This window comes from Magallana gigas, chromosome 6 (genome assembly GCF_963853765.1).
Source record: "Magallana gigas chromosome 6, xbMagGiga1.1, whole genome shotgun sequence".
Taxonomy (NCBI): Eukaryota; Metazoa; Mollusca; class Bivalvia; order Ostreida; family Ostreidae; genus Magallana; species Magallana gigas.
In genome coordinates this window covers 9,026,963-9,042,236 of record NC_088858.1, presented here as the reverse complement: position 1 = coordinate 9,042,236, position 15,274 = coordinate 9,026,963, and the positions used below count along the sequence as shown (strand labels likewise).

Genomic DNA, 15,274 nt, shown 5'->3' with positions numbered 1-15,274 from the left:
GAGACATGTGACTACTGGGATATCTCTGTGCGTGTCAGATTGAGAAGACATGTGACTATTGTGTCTCAGATTGAGGAGACACATGACTATTGCAATACCCGTGTGTCAGATGGAGGAGACATGTGACTATTGCAATACCTGTGTGTCAGATGGAGGAGACACGTGACTATTGGGATATCTGTGTGTGTGTGTCAGATTGAGGAGACACGTGACTATTGGGATATATGTGTGTGTGTCAGATTGAGGAGACACGTGACCACTGGGATATCTCTGTGTGTGTGTCAGATTGAGGAGACACGTGATTATTGGAATAGTCATTATTTCTTAAATGTTTTTATAATACAAATTGGACTTTTTTTCTTAATACTTGGAATTCCAAATATGAACAACACTAGAAATTGTGCAGTTTAATTTCACTTGCATATAACATACTCAAACAAAATATACAAAACTTTTTTTATCGAATGAATAATAGAAAGTTACTACTGTACAGCAGGCTGAAAGCGAAAGAGGATTTCCTCATTAAACTTTGATGTAAAGCTTTGTTTTGTGTGCTTGATCAATGTTAGGTTGACAATACTCTTAAACCGTCTGTAGATAAACATTGATTTATCCGTGTTAAAATAAGACACTAGTAAAGTTCATGGATAGCTATAAAGGAAATTGTGTCGTATCATACTCTCATCGATATCTGTGAAAAAATAACAGTTAAAAGTCCCATAGCATATCTTCTAGCTGTTCGTCATCATTTTTAAGAATTCTGAAATGAAAAAAAAAAGATGATAATCAAAGATAATAGATATAAAAACTGGAGGATGGATTTGAATATACCTTATTTATAATACTCGTATATCGTTACTATTCGTAGAGTCTCAACTTTTGTAGAAGTAGTCAATACCCCTCACATAAGAATCTATATCCTCAACGAAATATGATTAATGTATGTTTATTTTTTATTGGGAATAGATAAAAAAAACTGCATTTCAACTTATTGTAAAAACAAAACAAATACCTGGTAATACACGAAAATCTGTTGCCACGAAATAATGCATTGTGATTTAACATTAAATGATATATTGATTAAGATTCCATTGAAAATAATAAAAGAACTTTGTTACATCAAGATTATTTGATTGATTCTTATAATCAGTACCATTGAAGTTGATTTCTCCATCGCCATCTTGATCGGCGTTTCTGAACATCTGCTGAAGCTCTCGGTCTGTCAGCCTCTCTCCGAGGTTGTTCATCACGTGACGCAGTTCTGACACGCTAATCACGCCGTCGCCATTCTTGTCGAACACCTTGAAGGCTTCCATCATGTCTGCCATTGGATTAAACTCGGAGCAGTGCCGTCCTAAGACCTCCATAAGCTGCGTAATGTTCACCATCTTTTTGTCTGAAAAAAAGGACAGCAAATGTGATTTTGTACAAATATTTTATTGTCATTTCTATTACGGTACAATTTACAATACTATGAATAAATGTACAATGTACCTACTTTAATCTTCAAACTAAAAGCATTATCAACTTTCATTCGTCTCTATCTCATTTGACATGTTTTAGATATATAGAAATGGGTTTTTTTTTTTTGGAGCAGAGTGGTTATGGGCGTTGCTGGTTCAAACCCCGCTGTGGTTATTTGATGTTTTGTGCACTTAGACAAGGCACTTTGTCTACATTGTCTCGGTCTGAAAATTGGGTACCGGCATACGGGTACGCTGAGGATTAATCTGCGATCGATGGACTGGTGTCCAATCCAGGGGGAGTCAATGACTCTCATCCGCTTACCACCATAGAAACCGGGGATAAGCACCGGCCCTATGCGCCTTCATGGCTCGGAGAAGAATGTAACAAACACTTTTACAGTAATTGGGAAATCGTTATTATGTTAATCGTTCAAAGCAATGTTTATTTAACATAACATCAATTTGCAATCCAGGTTCGGTACTCGAGATACATTTATATTGATCTGAATCGGAGTATGCTTACCAAAACCTTCAAATTCTACCTTCTTTCTTTAACTTTAATGCCTTATTTTATAGAGTGGGTCTCAACTCCATATTTTTGTCAAAGTTTTATAGAATACAAACCATTTTCAATCAACAAAATCTTAAAGAGATGACCCAATATACATTAGAAATATAATTTGGTATCCAAATCAATAAACGTTTTAGAAAAATAATATAAATCCGTAAATTTGTAGCCAAAGTCACATATAGAATTTAAATATAAAATTTTGTTGTTACTGATATGGCTCAGTGGTTAGGGCACCAAATTTTAGGCAACCTTAAAAAAAATTGGCATTCTAGGTTGAGGGTACTACACCACCCATCGTTGGATACCAACGGGTGATAGCGTCTTTTACTGATCACCCGGTGACAAGTAAAAGACGCGATCACCCGGTGACAAGTAAAAGACGCGATCACCCGGTGACAAGTAAAAGACGCGATCACCGGGTGACAAGTAAAAGACGCAATCACCCGGTGACAAACAAAAGACGCAATCACAGGGTGACAAACAAAAGACGCGATCACCGGGTGACAAGCAAAAGACGCGATCACCCGGTGACAAGTAAAAGACGCGATCATCCGGTGACAGGTAAAAAACGCGATCACCCGACGACAAACAAAAGACACGATCACCGGGTAACAAACAAAAGACGCGATCATCCGGTGACAAACAAAAGACGCGATCACAGGGTGACAAACAAAAGAAGCGATCACCCGACGACAAGTAAAAGACGCGATCACCGGGTGACAAGACAAGATGAAAGGTCTAATTTTGATTGGATTGTTAAAATATACAAATTGACAATACATGTGATTAGAAATTGTGCATTCGCAAAATTGTATTATAATATTAAAAATAGATTTTTATGGGGGTAAAAACTAAGTTTGAAATTGTATTTTGCGCTTAAAACAGTGGGCATTTGCACCATGTTATTCCTCCATCTTCTTTCTTTAAATTTACTCGCACATTTCTTTGTTGGCTTATGAGGATTATCCGCCGAGTTTCGATATACCAATTTGCAATACCGTACATATTAGATTGCCAACTTTTGTTCTTTTTTTATTTTTTACTTTAAATCGATTGTAATCGTGATTATCACTGTTTTAAAATATTATTAAAATAGTTAACTTCATGATGATTAACCAGCGGTCTTCCGGAAACGTTAGAGATGCTAACAAATCAACTATTTTTACTATGTGAAGGGGGAAATTTGTTCCTAAGTAATTAACACTGCATTGCATTTGGTATGCGGGTTTAACTAAACTCACGGAGATGAGAATATTTGACATTTCGTAATTAAAGGTCGTTGCACATCAAAAAAAGAAGAAAAAAAAACCTTCAGAAAAACTACGGAAAGAGTTAAAAGCGTTCAGTTTTGTATTAGAGGGTTCTCTATTGATTCTGCAAAGCCCGGGTCCCCTGTGTCTCGTTAGCGGTCAGGTCATAATGATCAGAAGCCAAATAATGGAGAATATATAAAGAATAATGAATAAAATACCAACATAAAATCTTTAACGCCACAAAACACAATGTAAATCTGTAAATTAAGAACGGACGCCGGCTCTTGGGACTTTTTATTTTGCGTGAGGATATGCAACATCTTGTAACCATTGGTATTGAACCAGTACTTGTTTAAAACGATCTTATTGGTTTTTACCTGATATTTTTAACGATACATTTTGATTAGAAATTAGGAATATTAACTAATGTGTTATTCATATGGGGTTGTCAATATTTGTTGTGTGTTAGGTTTTATTTTATTGTCATTGGAAGTCAATCTTTAATAAGTTTTATTGAATAAAATTCAATAACAATAATTCTGTTTAAAAAAATAATATATCTATATATATTTATGAAAAAAGTGTACAAAGAAAAATCCATACTATTTTACATTTCATGTTATTATGAAAATGTGTTCCAGTGACAATATTACAGGGGTTAGGTACGCTGACATTGGGGATGATAATCATGAAGATCCGAGTTTTTACTCGCGGAGAAGAATGGGTAATATTGTAGTTTTGCTCATAACACTAACTTTACACTGTTTCCCAATGATAATATTAATCACGCTGTACTTTCAAGACATTTACGCAAACCCACTCTCCTTGCGAGTCATGTGACCACATCGGCTGTATAGCTCACGTTTTTCTTTACGGTACAATTGCAATATAACTAACGTTTATCCGTGAGTCACAGCAGCCGTGAGTCACAGCAGCTGTAAAAATCACGCATATTTCCCGTGATTCCTGTAATGGCTGTATAATTCTTGCCTTTTTGTATTACAGGGGGAAAATATACACGAAACTCACCTTTTTCTGCAAGTCTCAAGAGAAGTATAACTCTCGCATTTATGCAATTCCTTGCGCTTTCAAGGAAATTCTATAATGCGAGTTTATATTAATAAGACCTATAGACAATAAAACTCACTTTTCTCCAAAAATACCGACTGAAATGTCACTCACGCGGTGAGTTCTTTATAACTCACGATTTTCGGTGAGATCTGGTTGCAGAACGACATGCCGTAACTTTTTGTTAATTTTTTACTGGAATAAACCAATACTGTCGTTTCTTTGTATCTTTTCCAAGCAGATTTATTAGTATCGCTACTCAAAAAGTATTTTGAGAGCTCTTTCCGGTCCCTCTACTCACCCCTTTTTTCGACTTCCCGCACGACCTTTTGTATAGCATTGTAGGGTACATTTGCACTGAGCTTCCCTGACTGCAGTAGAGCTGCAACTTCTTTAGAAGTCAGGTAGCCGTCCTTGTTTTTGTCAAATGTAGAAAATAAAGTCTTAATCTCTGAAATAACATTGAAACAATGACGAATATCCGGGAAAAAAACAGGAACAGAATGAATATTACAAATGTTCCTCGGAAATGATTTTAAAAAAAATTGAAATAATATTTTCAACTTACCCGACAGGTGTGATGAGTTAGCCATCGATGCCTGTGAAAGAGAAATGAAGACTTGAAATTTACATGTACCAATGAAGAAATTTGTGATTTTTCGATTATCGGTCTGGTCATGTATACATCAACAAAATGCAAAGTGCATATCGTCAATAACCATATATCTACATATGAATCAGAAATTTGGCTTTTCCTTTCTAAGCTTGCTATCAATAATTCAGGATATTTCGGTGGTTTTTAATGGTGTTCTCTAGGTGGCAGGGCTAGATATCATGAGAATCGTCCAACAATAATTGGATTAGTCGCCAACATTACTTTGATGGATCCTGAGCTTCTGATAAATTTGATAAAGTCAAATACACGGGTTAATACTTTCCGACCGTTTTTTTTGTCTATAAGTGCGTACACAAAGTTTGAAATCCCTTTCAATCGTTTTGTAAACACCCAACCTTTTCCTGTTCATTTTTACTTGTATACACGCTGATAAGGATGTTGGAAATCTATACGCATAGGTTACTTTATCGATGAATCAACATGCATATAAAAACATATATTGGAAAAATGGTATGTAGATTTCAATATATTTTAAAGGGGGTAATGTAACCAATGTTCAAATGAACCGATGTCATTATATTCGACTAACCATTAATGATTTCCCCTCCGTCATATTAAAAGTCAGTAAAATATGTAAAAATTCAAGTAATGTTGTGCTCATCGAACACTCTCTACAAAGACAATTTTCTAACACTTTTAACCTTTACGGAAATGTATGTTTTGATTTGGTCCCTTTTAAAAAATGGCAAGACAATATATCATTAATATTACTTCTAAAAATTATTGACACATCAATATCATTACGTTCAAGTTTTAAGAAACCCATAATTTTTTAAATCGTAATAATTAAAGTACAATATCTTAGCACCAGAGTCTTGAATTTGCAAATGTGAGACAGTTTTACCTTCAGACATCGGAGATAAAATAAAAAAAAATTAAACAATCTGAAAGAAATTCACAAATATCGATGTTTTGTTTCATTCTAGAAGCTGATGGATGTTTTGTGTATGTTATTTTGAGTGACACACAACTTAAAGAGTTTTGAAGAAATTACAAGACATTATTTACAACTTAGCAGTCGAAACTTTACATGAATGCTTAATTCTCCTGAATATAGAGGATGGATTCTGTAAATTTATATTAGGCTTGTTTCACTTTTAAAGAATGATGGACATTTTATAACATTACACCTTCAAGTTGTCTTTACTGATGAGTTTTCGTGTTTTCAAATACTAGTAATATCATTGCAACCTTTCACTGTTCTTAAGATTGCTCCGAAGAGATGCTATTGTTTAATAAAGATTCTACGTGATGGCCGGCATTATCCCGGTAACAGCGACAGACTTGCATGTAAGAGGCAGTCTATAGGAGTCAATGGCTCTTCCGTATCGCTTATAAGAGACTCGCTTTGGGACATTCGAACACTTCAACATTGTCTGAACTTGGTCTGGCTTGTCATGCAATCTAAATCAAATAAGAACATCACGAAAGCCTGAATATTGTATCTAATGGTATAGAAACACTGCTCATACTCGTAGTTCCAAACTGTTCATATGATAAAACAAACTTTTGAATCATTTACTAGAAGTCTTTTCTTAAATATTGATATCATATTCAAAACAAGCTACACGCCGCATGACACTTGACATTCGACAATAGTCAATTTTATTCATATACAAATTTGTGCCTTTATAAATTTCAGAGAATGTTTCTGCTAAAACTTTTATTATTTTTTTCATTTTGAAAACCATATCGTGTGTTATGTGAAGCTTGTTATGAAATATAGATGACGGAAACCTTGCAAACGAGGGAAAGTATTCCAAATGTAAAACTTTTATCATGTTCAAAGGGCTGTTATTTTGAAACAATCTATTGTATATAAAGGTGTATATTGATGTAGAACCGATGGTTATTTTCTTTTGCTGGTGAAGCGAAACGAACCTCCAGGCCATCTCTAAATATGTTCTATTCCAAACTCCCTGAATAATTTACATGACATCCTACCGCTCGCTCTCTTCCTGCATTATGCATGTTCGAGCATCAGAGAGTATTTTCTTTTACACATGAAATACTTTAAAACTAGATATATGTACATGAATTAACTTTGATCTTGAGAAGTAATAAAAAAAATCAGACACTTTGGCTGTCAAAATTGTCCATATTTTTTCATTATCAGGATTACATTAAACCGTCGATCGGTCAATCCCCCCCCCCCCCCTCCGCCTCACGAAAACACGCAAACAAACACGGAAATCCTCCATTATCCCTGGTTATTTCATGGACTCTACTTGAACAAGCAATATTTGTATTTGTCAAAATTCTTCTTACAGACAAAAACAAATGACGATTAAATATGTTTATAATGTGAATGCCTAAAATATCTAATTAGAGAAACTTTCATTTTTTCGATATTGGGTGAATCATTCTCTCCTATATCAAGTGTAAGAAAGTGATATACGTGTTTTGCAAAGTAAGTTGAGGGAATAGAAAAGGCTAACCAAAAATGCATCAAAAAGATATTTCCTGAAAGTTTTAAAATATTTTTACGATATCAACAATATAACATTCCTCCTGAGAACGTTTATGTGAAAAAAATCGTTTCCTTATATTTTTACATGTATCTTTTATCGTATTTAAAAAAAAAAACGACAACAGCGGAAAAACTCTATAAAAAATTTTCTTGCCAAAAATACACCGATGTTTTAAATGAAGTTTGATACAACATTCTACGGGAAAAAAACACACACTTACCATAACACGAGAGCAGCCTCCAATAATTTTTGAGTAATAGTAGGGCGCTTATGGAATGGAAGTTCTCTGTTTAAATGGATCCTTAATAATTGATGTCTTGTAGTTGCTTAATTATATTTTGGTTCAAAAAGACCCGGCACTGGTGCTGGTGTCAAACAAAGCTCATCTGAATGTCAAGATACAACTCATTCTATGGTCAGCATCTTTATTTAAAATTGCCTGCGTATTACGATTTCCCTTTTAAACCGCAGAACCGTTTGTGTACTTGACAAAGAGACTGAATTTTTGATAAAAAGAATTTTTTAAACACTTAAAGGATTTATACCAATAACTTTTGTGGGGGTTTTCCTACATTGCTTTTGGAATTGACACAATGGAAATAAAAATCAATGATACAAGCTCAGATGAATCAAACTTTGACCACAGCAACATTCACTCCAGACGTCTTCGCGATTTACAGAGAAGTGGTCTCGGAAGATTTGATCAACAAGTACAAATGAGATAAACTCAATATTTCCAACGTAAGCAGCGGACATGTTATTCAATTATTTAAGCCCTGTATTCATTTGTACTGGGAATATTCCGTTAATTTTGACACGTAATCAAGAATTTCTTCTGGACATTATATAACTGATAGCAAATCGTTCCTTCATTGAATTTTTGCTCCATGACCTTTGGGGAAAATGAAAGATACTTTCTATTATTCATTCTGGAGAAATCAATAAATTAGTATTTTAGAACTTTCTGCTTTTGAGATTGCAAACATTTGAACACCTTCGATCAATCGGATAGTAAAAACCAAAGCATTTAAACAGAAAATGTTTTTATTATTGTATATGACATCTAAGTTTTGATGTTTTCCCCCCATGTTTCTAGCAACTTTATACTTGTATTCCCCTAAACGTCGAATTAAGGGAAAACAAGACTTCGTTTCGTAAAATTTATTTTTTCCAAAAATCGAATTATGGAAAATTAAGACACTTAGTTGGGGGAATGATAGAAATATAATATTTCTGGTGGTTAGCTGGGGAGAGGGGCCAAAGCAACATCGCACTATGAACAAAACGTTTAACATGCAAATTATTTAAATCTCATTTCACAAACAAATCTCATATTCAAAACTCGGTGTTTTTTTCATAATTAAATTCACTGTGCACATGGGAAATTCAATTTATTATGTACATTGTAACTGAAAAACTTGTTTAATGTTTGATAAATAATCAATATTCTTTGTTTATTTATTGACGAAAATGTGAAAGCTTTTATGCTAACAATATTAAAGGTATCAAATCCTCGAAAAAAGTCAATACACTTTTTGAATAATAAATTTTGCATTTCATCTGTCTTACCTCGATAATATATCTCAAACTTTCAGTTTATACCATAAGTACGTTCCGTCGTCCCTTCACACCCATGGGTTACAAGGCATGCATTTATGACATTATTTATTGAGATATGAATACAACCGAAAATGTATAAGGTTTGTTTTCTTAGTAGTGGAAAAACAGCCAAAATGTTCGCATTTTAAAAGAATGGATATTGTTCGAACATCCATAAACTTCGTTTTAAAAAGGAGGCCGAAATAGGGAATTTTTTTTGGGCTTAAAAACACAATAGAAAAACTCGTTATTTTCATGCCATGTGTAAAATACACAAATTCTAGTGTACATGCGAAGTTTTATGAAAAGCAAGAACATTTACTGTACAGGAATATATAAGAAATTATAATAACTAAAAATTCAAAGTCGGCCATCTTCGTTCTACGTGGTGAGATATTGTTCTGTCTTTTGCTTTTACTGTACATAGCGAAGTTGTTTTATCTCTCTTTGTCTAGTTCTTCTGAGGTTTTTTTTGTATTCCCGGTTTTGTTCGTTCTTCATGTGTCTATGGTTGGAATAACTTTGCTTGGTCGGTCAGCCTATATTACTTTAATATGTCTTTTATCATATCTCAGATACCTTTTCCTTAGTAGCTTATTATCTGAATTGTTCAATAGATCTCAATAGGCTAAGTTATTCTCATGAGAAAATGTACTACAAGTATTACACTGGTTTTAATTAATTGATGTTTTAATTGTAAATATCTGATCTTTTATTAAACCAAAGTGATTGAGATCAACCCCTATCCTTTAAACTAGGCTTTTATGTGATAAGAACAACAGAGTTATCTTCCCAAAGAAATAAAATCCAATTACAAGAAAAACAAACAATTCTATTGCAATGTCTTCATGTTCAAGACACGTGTTTATTATCACAAATGTTCATAAACGCTAAAAAAGTCTAAATAACACATTAATCTTATCATGCATTATTATATGACATATGTCACATCTTTAAAAAGAATGCAATAATAAATTGTTTTGCGTAAAATAATATGATAACATCTGAACTGCTCTTTACGACATTGCATCTTCGCATTCTACTTGTTGGTCATCATTTTGACAAATTCTGAAATGGAAATCAAAGATCGTACAAAACTGTTCCCCCCTTTTGTGTCAAAATGCAAAAAACAATGAAAATAAATTTGAAATTTTTATTGCGAAAGAATATGCAATCAAAATGTTTCGGTTCTTTCTGACAAGCAAAGGAATATAAATGAATCTTTGCGTAAAACCCCGAGAGGTTAGGAATAAAATGACGTATAAAGTACCTTCGTAATTCACGGTACCGTCTCCATCAATATCGGCTTCCCTGATCATTTCATTCACTTCTTCCTCTGATAATCTCTCGCCCAAACTTGTCATCACGTGACGAAGTTCTGCTGAACTAATAAAACCGTTTCCATCTTTATCGAACACCCGGAAGGCTTCTCTCATCTCCTCTTCGGAATCAGTGTCCTTCATTTTCTTTGCCATCATTGTAAGAAATTCGGGAAAATCTATGGTTCCATTTCCTATTAGAGTTACAAAACTAATGAATACTATATATATATACTTAATTGTAGTAAGTTAAGTGTTTATCAGTAAGTTTAACATATAAAAATGACATGGAAACTTCAAGTTCCCAAGAAGCAAAAGAAATGAAGACAAAAGAGAGATGGCCTCGGTCAAAACTTAAACAATAGAATATTAATCGTAGTTACTCTTATTCTGAAAGTTAAACCAACAGCAAATGAAATTTGAGCTTCTGGCGTATATAATACTCTTCTTGGTGATTAAATTACACGGAGATTTTATTACTATTTACGCAAGCAGTATACGTACGTAGGTAGATAAAAGATAATTAACATTGCTTAATTGACCTTCCAGAAATTGTTTATAATCAAAACCAAGTAAGGCGGGGGTGAAAGTGGGTGGGTCTGAAAGGTGTGAGGGGGACTTTTTGGATGGGGGTTTAAATAGTGGAAAATATACTATATATCATTACGGGGACCCCATTAAAGCTAGCACAATGTTTCCAACCCCTATAGATATAATAACCAACGTGTTGTTACAAAGATACACGTTGCTGATGTTATACCGTAACCGTATTGCAAGACTAGCCAGAATGCATCGGAAAGAAGTATTTTCAATATATTCTTTAATAATTTTAAATTAAAGAGCATGTTAAAAGAGAATAATGTGTCATTTGATTTATTAGAATGTGCCCAAACCCTTTTTATCAAGCTATGCTACTTAGTGTTACAATAACTTAAGTTCAAATCAGGGTTATTAATTGAAGCAACTTTATCAAAAAGAAACATATAGTCCCGTAGTTTTTACTGTCATACTCTTTAATGAACCTCATATCCTCTGTACTAATTTTTGATATTCCTAGACTTTTTCGTTCTTTAGTGGTTATTCAGTCTGCTAATTTTGCAGCTATCTGTCCTATGTACTAAAGGATTAAAGGATTGCATATGAAGTTGTCTTTCTCTGATAACAACCAATTCTTCCCTTGGCTAGATAAAAGTCATGCGTTCACATAGCTCCTTTTCTGTTTATACACTAGATTTAAAGAAAAAAAAAACTTCAAAGTAACTGACACTTGACGATAAGTCCCAACAACAATGTATTAGGTTAAATCCAAATACACAAAAAGAAATATGTACCATAGTGCGTGCACAATTTTCGATTTAGCTTTTAAAAATTCAATATAAGTTTTCTTTTTCTTCTGTCACAAGTATTAATTGCAGAAAAGCACGGACATTTTTTAATCTTAGCTTGGTACAAGGCAGGAAAGATAACTGATAAAATCAGAAAGTTAAATCGCTCTGTACACTTGGTCATTAAACTTGGTAAAGTGATATTCAACGTTTAAAAATTTTGTCGTTGTGTAAACAAAGTGCGTGTACAAAGACTTTTTAAAAAAGAAATTCTATACATGTTGAGTCATAATTTCTACAAATCTCAATAGGTAAACGATTGAGGAACTACTTTTTAACCAGAACGAATAAGACATGTATTTTTATCTGAAAAACACTTTACTTTCCTACCATGTATTTTTCATCTATGCCAAATTCTTATTGGCTTTATGGACAATAAGACCTTCAGCAAATCTTTGAAACAGTACTCTAGAAATCTGTCCCATACTTCGGTAGCTTGTCGAGGAACAAAATGCGTAAACTATTATTATTACTATTATACATGATTGTACTTATTAGTATTTGTTTAAGCTGCCATATTTTTGTATTTCTTTAACGAAGTTTTGAGTTTCCTTAAGTAATAAGGAAGCTCTGTTTACAGAAACAAACATTTCAAGCTTTATGAGGTTGGTGAGCGAAAATGGACTGAGTGCCAGAAAATTCACTGATTGGTTATAATTTGAAATACCATAGCCATTTCGAATCTCACCGAGACTACAGTACCGGTTAATACATGTATATGTACATGTTTGTAAGTGCAGAAAAAACCATGGATGTCTTTTTATCCACAGCGACGTCCCAACAATTCGTCCAGTATGTGTCACTTACCATCAGCATCAACTTCGTTAATCATGTCTTGAAGCTCTGCCTCTGTAGGATTTTGTCCTAGGGATCTCATAACTGTACCCAGTTCTTTGGTTGTGATGGTTCCATCTCCATCCTTGTCAAAAAGGCTGAATGCCTCTTTGAATTCTGATGTAAAATGACTTAATGTATAGAAATTGTGCAATGAAAAGTTATAAAGAGATAAGAAGTGTCGTGTGTACTTTACATTATTTACCTGCTATCTGTTCTTCTGTTAGTTGCTCTGCCTGTAAAAAGACAGGTAAAAATATGAATCATATTGATAAAATTTCATTCGAGCGAAATTTTTCAATCATCTCGGGCTCCGATTTCTCGAAAAAAAAAATTCTGTAAAATCGCGCACTTAAGTCTGAGTTATTACTCATGTATTTAAGGTTTTTTTCTCAAGAAAACTCTACTTTCTGCATTTCATCATGCTTATACCAAGCTTGCCTCTAATATTTTGGGTCTGACCGTCACATTATATTTATGCAATTTATTCTTAAAAAGAAGGCGCAGGGCATGTTGGAATTTTCAGGTAGCTACTGTGTTGATTTATTAGGCTTACAGACTATTATAAGCGATGGCTTTGGATTTCTAATCATAAACATATTTCTCTTGGTGTCATTTTCATCTAGGAAAATATCCATCTACATGTTTCAGCTCGAAGAAAAGAGCAGACAGATTGTCTATTTAACTACAATTACTGCTTTATGAGGTCACTCCCATTAAAGAATCGAGAAAGCAAGATATATGTAACTTTTAAGTAAACGAAAATGGATTGCAAAATATGAAATATTCAACAGCTTCTCAGATCACCGGCATTTCAAAAAGTATATTGAACGAGAAAATGATGTTATGCGGTCAATAAAAAAACTAAAGTAATTATATAGAATAGATTCGAGTTATTAAATGGTTCGTACAGTATTTGATTAAAAATACAACCCCCGGTTTATCATGCAGTTGACACTTCATAATGCAAACAATAAAGATAAACGCGTGTTCTTTTGACTGCACTTGGTTGCCATTGCAGACATATACAAACCCCTGCCTGTGCAGAGTTAATTGTCTAGTGAATTACGGTAGTTGGGCAATTTAACGGACGAAAAAAATGGGAAGCCTTTTCGAATACATTTAACATCTCCTGTACTGTTAAATTAAAATATGAAATTGACATAACAAACTTTTCTTCAAGCGATAGTAGCATACACGTGGGTGTATTTACATTAACATCTTTTATTTGTAAATATAAAGTGTTCATTGATATTAAGGACCTTACCATTTTGCGGCTTTAAGTCCACTGTACAGCTATAAATGTAGGATATTCTGGTTGGGTTTAAATGGTTCGGGGGACAAATCAATACTTTTAATATTCTACCTTCGCCAGAAAAAAATAGTCCTCGAATTATATGAAAATCTGTTTTAGCGCAAAATTAACTCCTTTGTTCTTGCGAAACAACAATTGCTTAGTCAATAAAACATTTCTTTTATGTCTTTTGTTATTAAATTTTCATATCCGATTGAAGCATTCTCGATTAGTGGAAAATAATGTTTGCAAATGAATTTGAGACCATATTATTTTGGACAGAAGAGTATATTATAAGTTCATGTAAAGTTTTTTTTACATACCCAACGCAACTGATTTAGGTTTTGACCTGTCAGTCAGTCGGTCCTTTTTTGTTGGTTTTGTTTTGTATTTTTGTTAGCGTAACTCCTCCTAAACTGCTGCAAAGAATTTCGGTAAACTTGGTGTGCTGTTAGGACACGATGTTTAGATGTGCATATTACCAGGGAATACCAATTTTATTATTTTCTGGTAATTTTAACCCTCTTGAACTTTTTTTGGCGATATATTGAATATAGAAATGAATAGTTTGTAAGCGCAACTTCTCATAAACCGCTGCACAGAATTTCGATCCTCAAAGATGGGGGATAAGGCGTGTAAAATGCACATATTAGACGGATTATATATTATTAAAAAGCATAACAAATCCGAAAATTATTTTCAAAAATCGCTCAAAACAATGTATATTTAACATATCCTCTATTTGTATCCTTTAAAAATGTACATATACTTGGACTATTTTGATTTAAACTGGCGTAGGGGTGTTAAATCCTTCACATCGTGTCATTTTTTAGCACTTCGATGTCTTTTATTTTATAGAGTGGGTCTGTGCTCCATATTTTTGTCATAGTTTAACTAAGGCCCAATGGAAAACGAACCGATTTCAATCAACAAAAACGTGGAGTGATGGCCGACAAAACCGATTGCCGTGATGGCCCACAATGTATTAAAGACATCGTTTTGTGTTCCAAAAATTGAACGTTTTATAAAAATATAACAAGTCCGTAAATTCGTGGCGAAGTCGCATATGGATTCAAATAACGTACTATGGCTCAATGGGGTTAAGATGTATGTTGTGGTTGTAGTTGTACACGTGTTTTATGTATATATCTATGCAATGTGTATCGTCAAATTGTCGTTTTACTGTATTCCACCTGTATTTCAAACGACCCGGTAGTGAGCGACCAGAAAAAGGTGAATTTCTTTGTGCGTGTTGTGTGTGTGTATATATATATATATATATATATATATATATATATATATATATATATATATATATATATATATATATATGCGCTC

At 33.6% G+C, this 15,274-nt stretch overlaps 2 protein-coding genes across 2 annotated transcripts; both read right to left on the bottom strand.

Annotated features, from left to right (window-relative positions):
• Positions 1-392: 392 nt before the first annotated feature.
• On the bottom strand, positions 393-4,957 carry LOC105334735 (calmodulin). The gene is made up of 4 exons (XM_011438289.4): positions 4,927-4,957; positions 4,660-4,809; positions 1,154-1,396; positions 393-760 (listed from the first exon to the last, which is right to left on the bottom strand). Exons 1-4 carry the CDS (start codon positions 4,949-4,951, stop codon positions 732-734), a joined length of 447 nt encoding a protein of 148 aa, XP_011436591.3. The 5' UTR covers positions 4,952-4,957; the 3' UTR covers positions 393-731.
• Positions 4,958-9,934: 4,977 nt separating this feature from the next.
• On the bottom strand, positions 9,935-14,035 carry LOC105334734 (calmodulin). The gene is made up of 5 exons (XM_011438287.4): positions 13,910-14,035; positions 12,848-12,878; positions 12,616-12,759; positions 10,375-10,617; positions 9,935-10,172 (listed from the first exon to the last, which is right to left on the bottom strand). The coding sequence occupies exons 1-5, from the start codon at positions 13,910-13,912 to the stop codon at positions 10,144-10,146; spliced, it is 450 nt and encodes a 149-aa protein (XP_011436589.2). The 5' UTR covers positions 13,913-14,035; the 3' UTR covers positions 9,935-10,143.
• Positions 14,036-15,274: the final 1,239 nt, after the last annotated feature.

Bases quoted from the DNA above. Each gene is read 5' to 3' on its own strand.
- LOC105334735 (XM_011438289.4), bottom strand. From the start codon at position 4,951: ATGGCTAACTCATCACACCTGTCGG. The intron at 4,810-4,926 runs GTAAGTTGAAAA...ATGTTATTTCAG, and splicing joins TAACTCATCACACCTGTCGG to AGATTAAGACTTTATTTTCT. The intron at 1,397-4,659 runs GTGAGTAGAGGG...CCTTTTTTTCAG, and splicing joins GCGGGAAGTCGAAAAAAGGG to ACAAAAAGATGGTGAACATT.
- LOC105334734 (XM_011438287.4), bottom strand. The intron at 12,760-12,847 runs GTAAATAATGTA...ATTTTACATCAG, and splicing joins AACAGAAGAACAGATAGCAG to AATTCAAAGAGGCATTCAGC. The intron at 10,618-12,615 runs GTAAGTGACACA...TAACTCTAATAG, and splicing joins TAACGAAGTTGATGCTGATG to GAAATGGAACCATAGATTTT.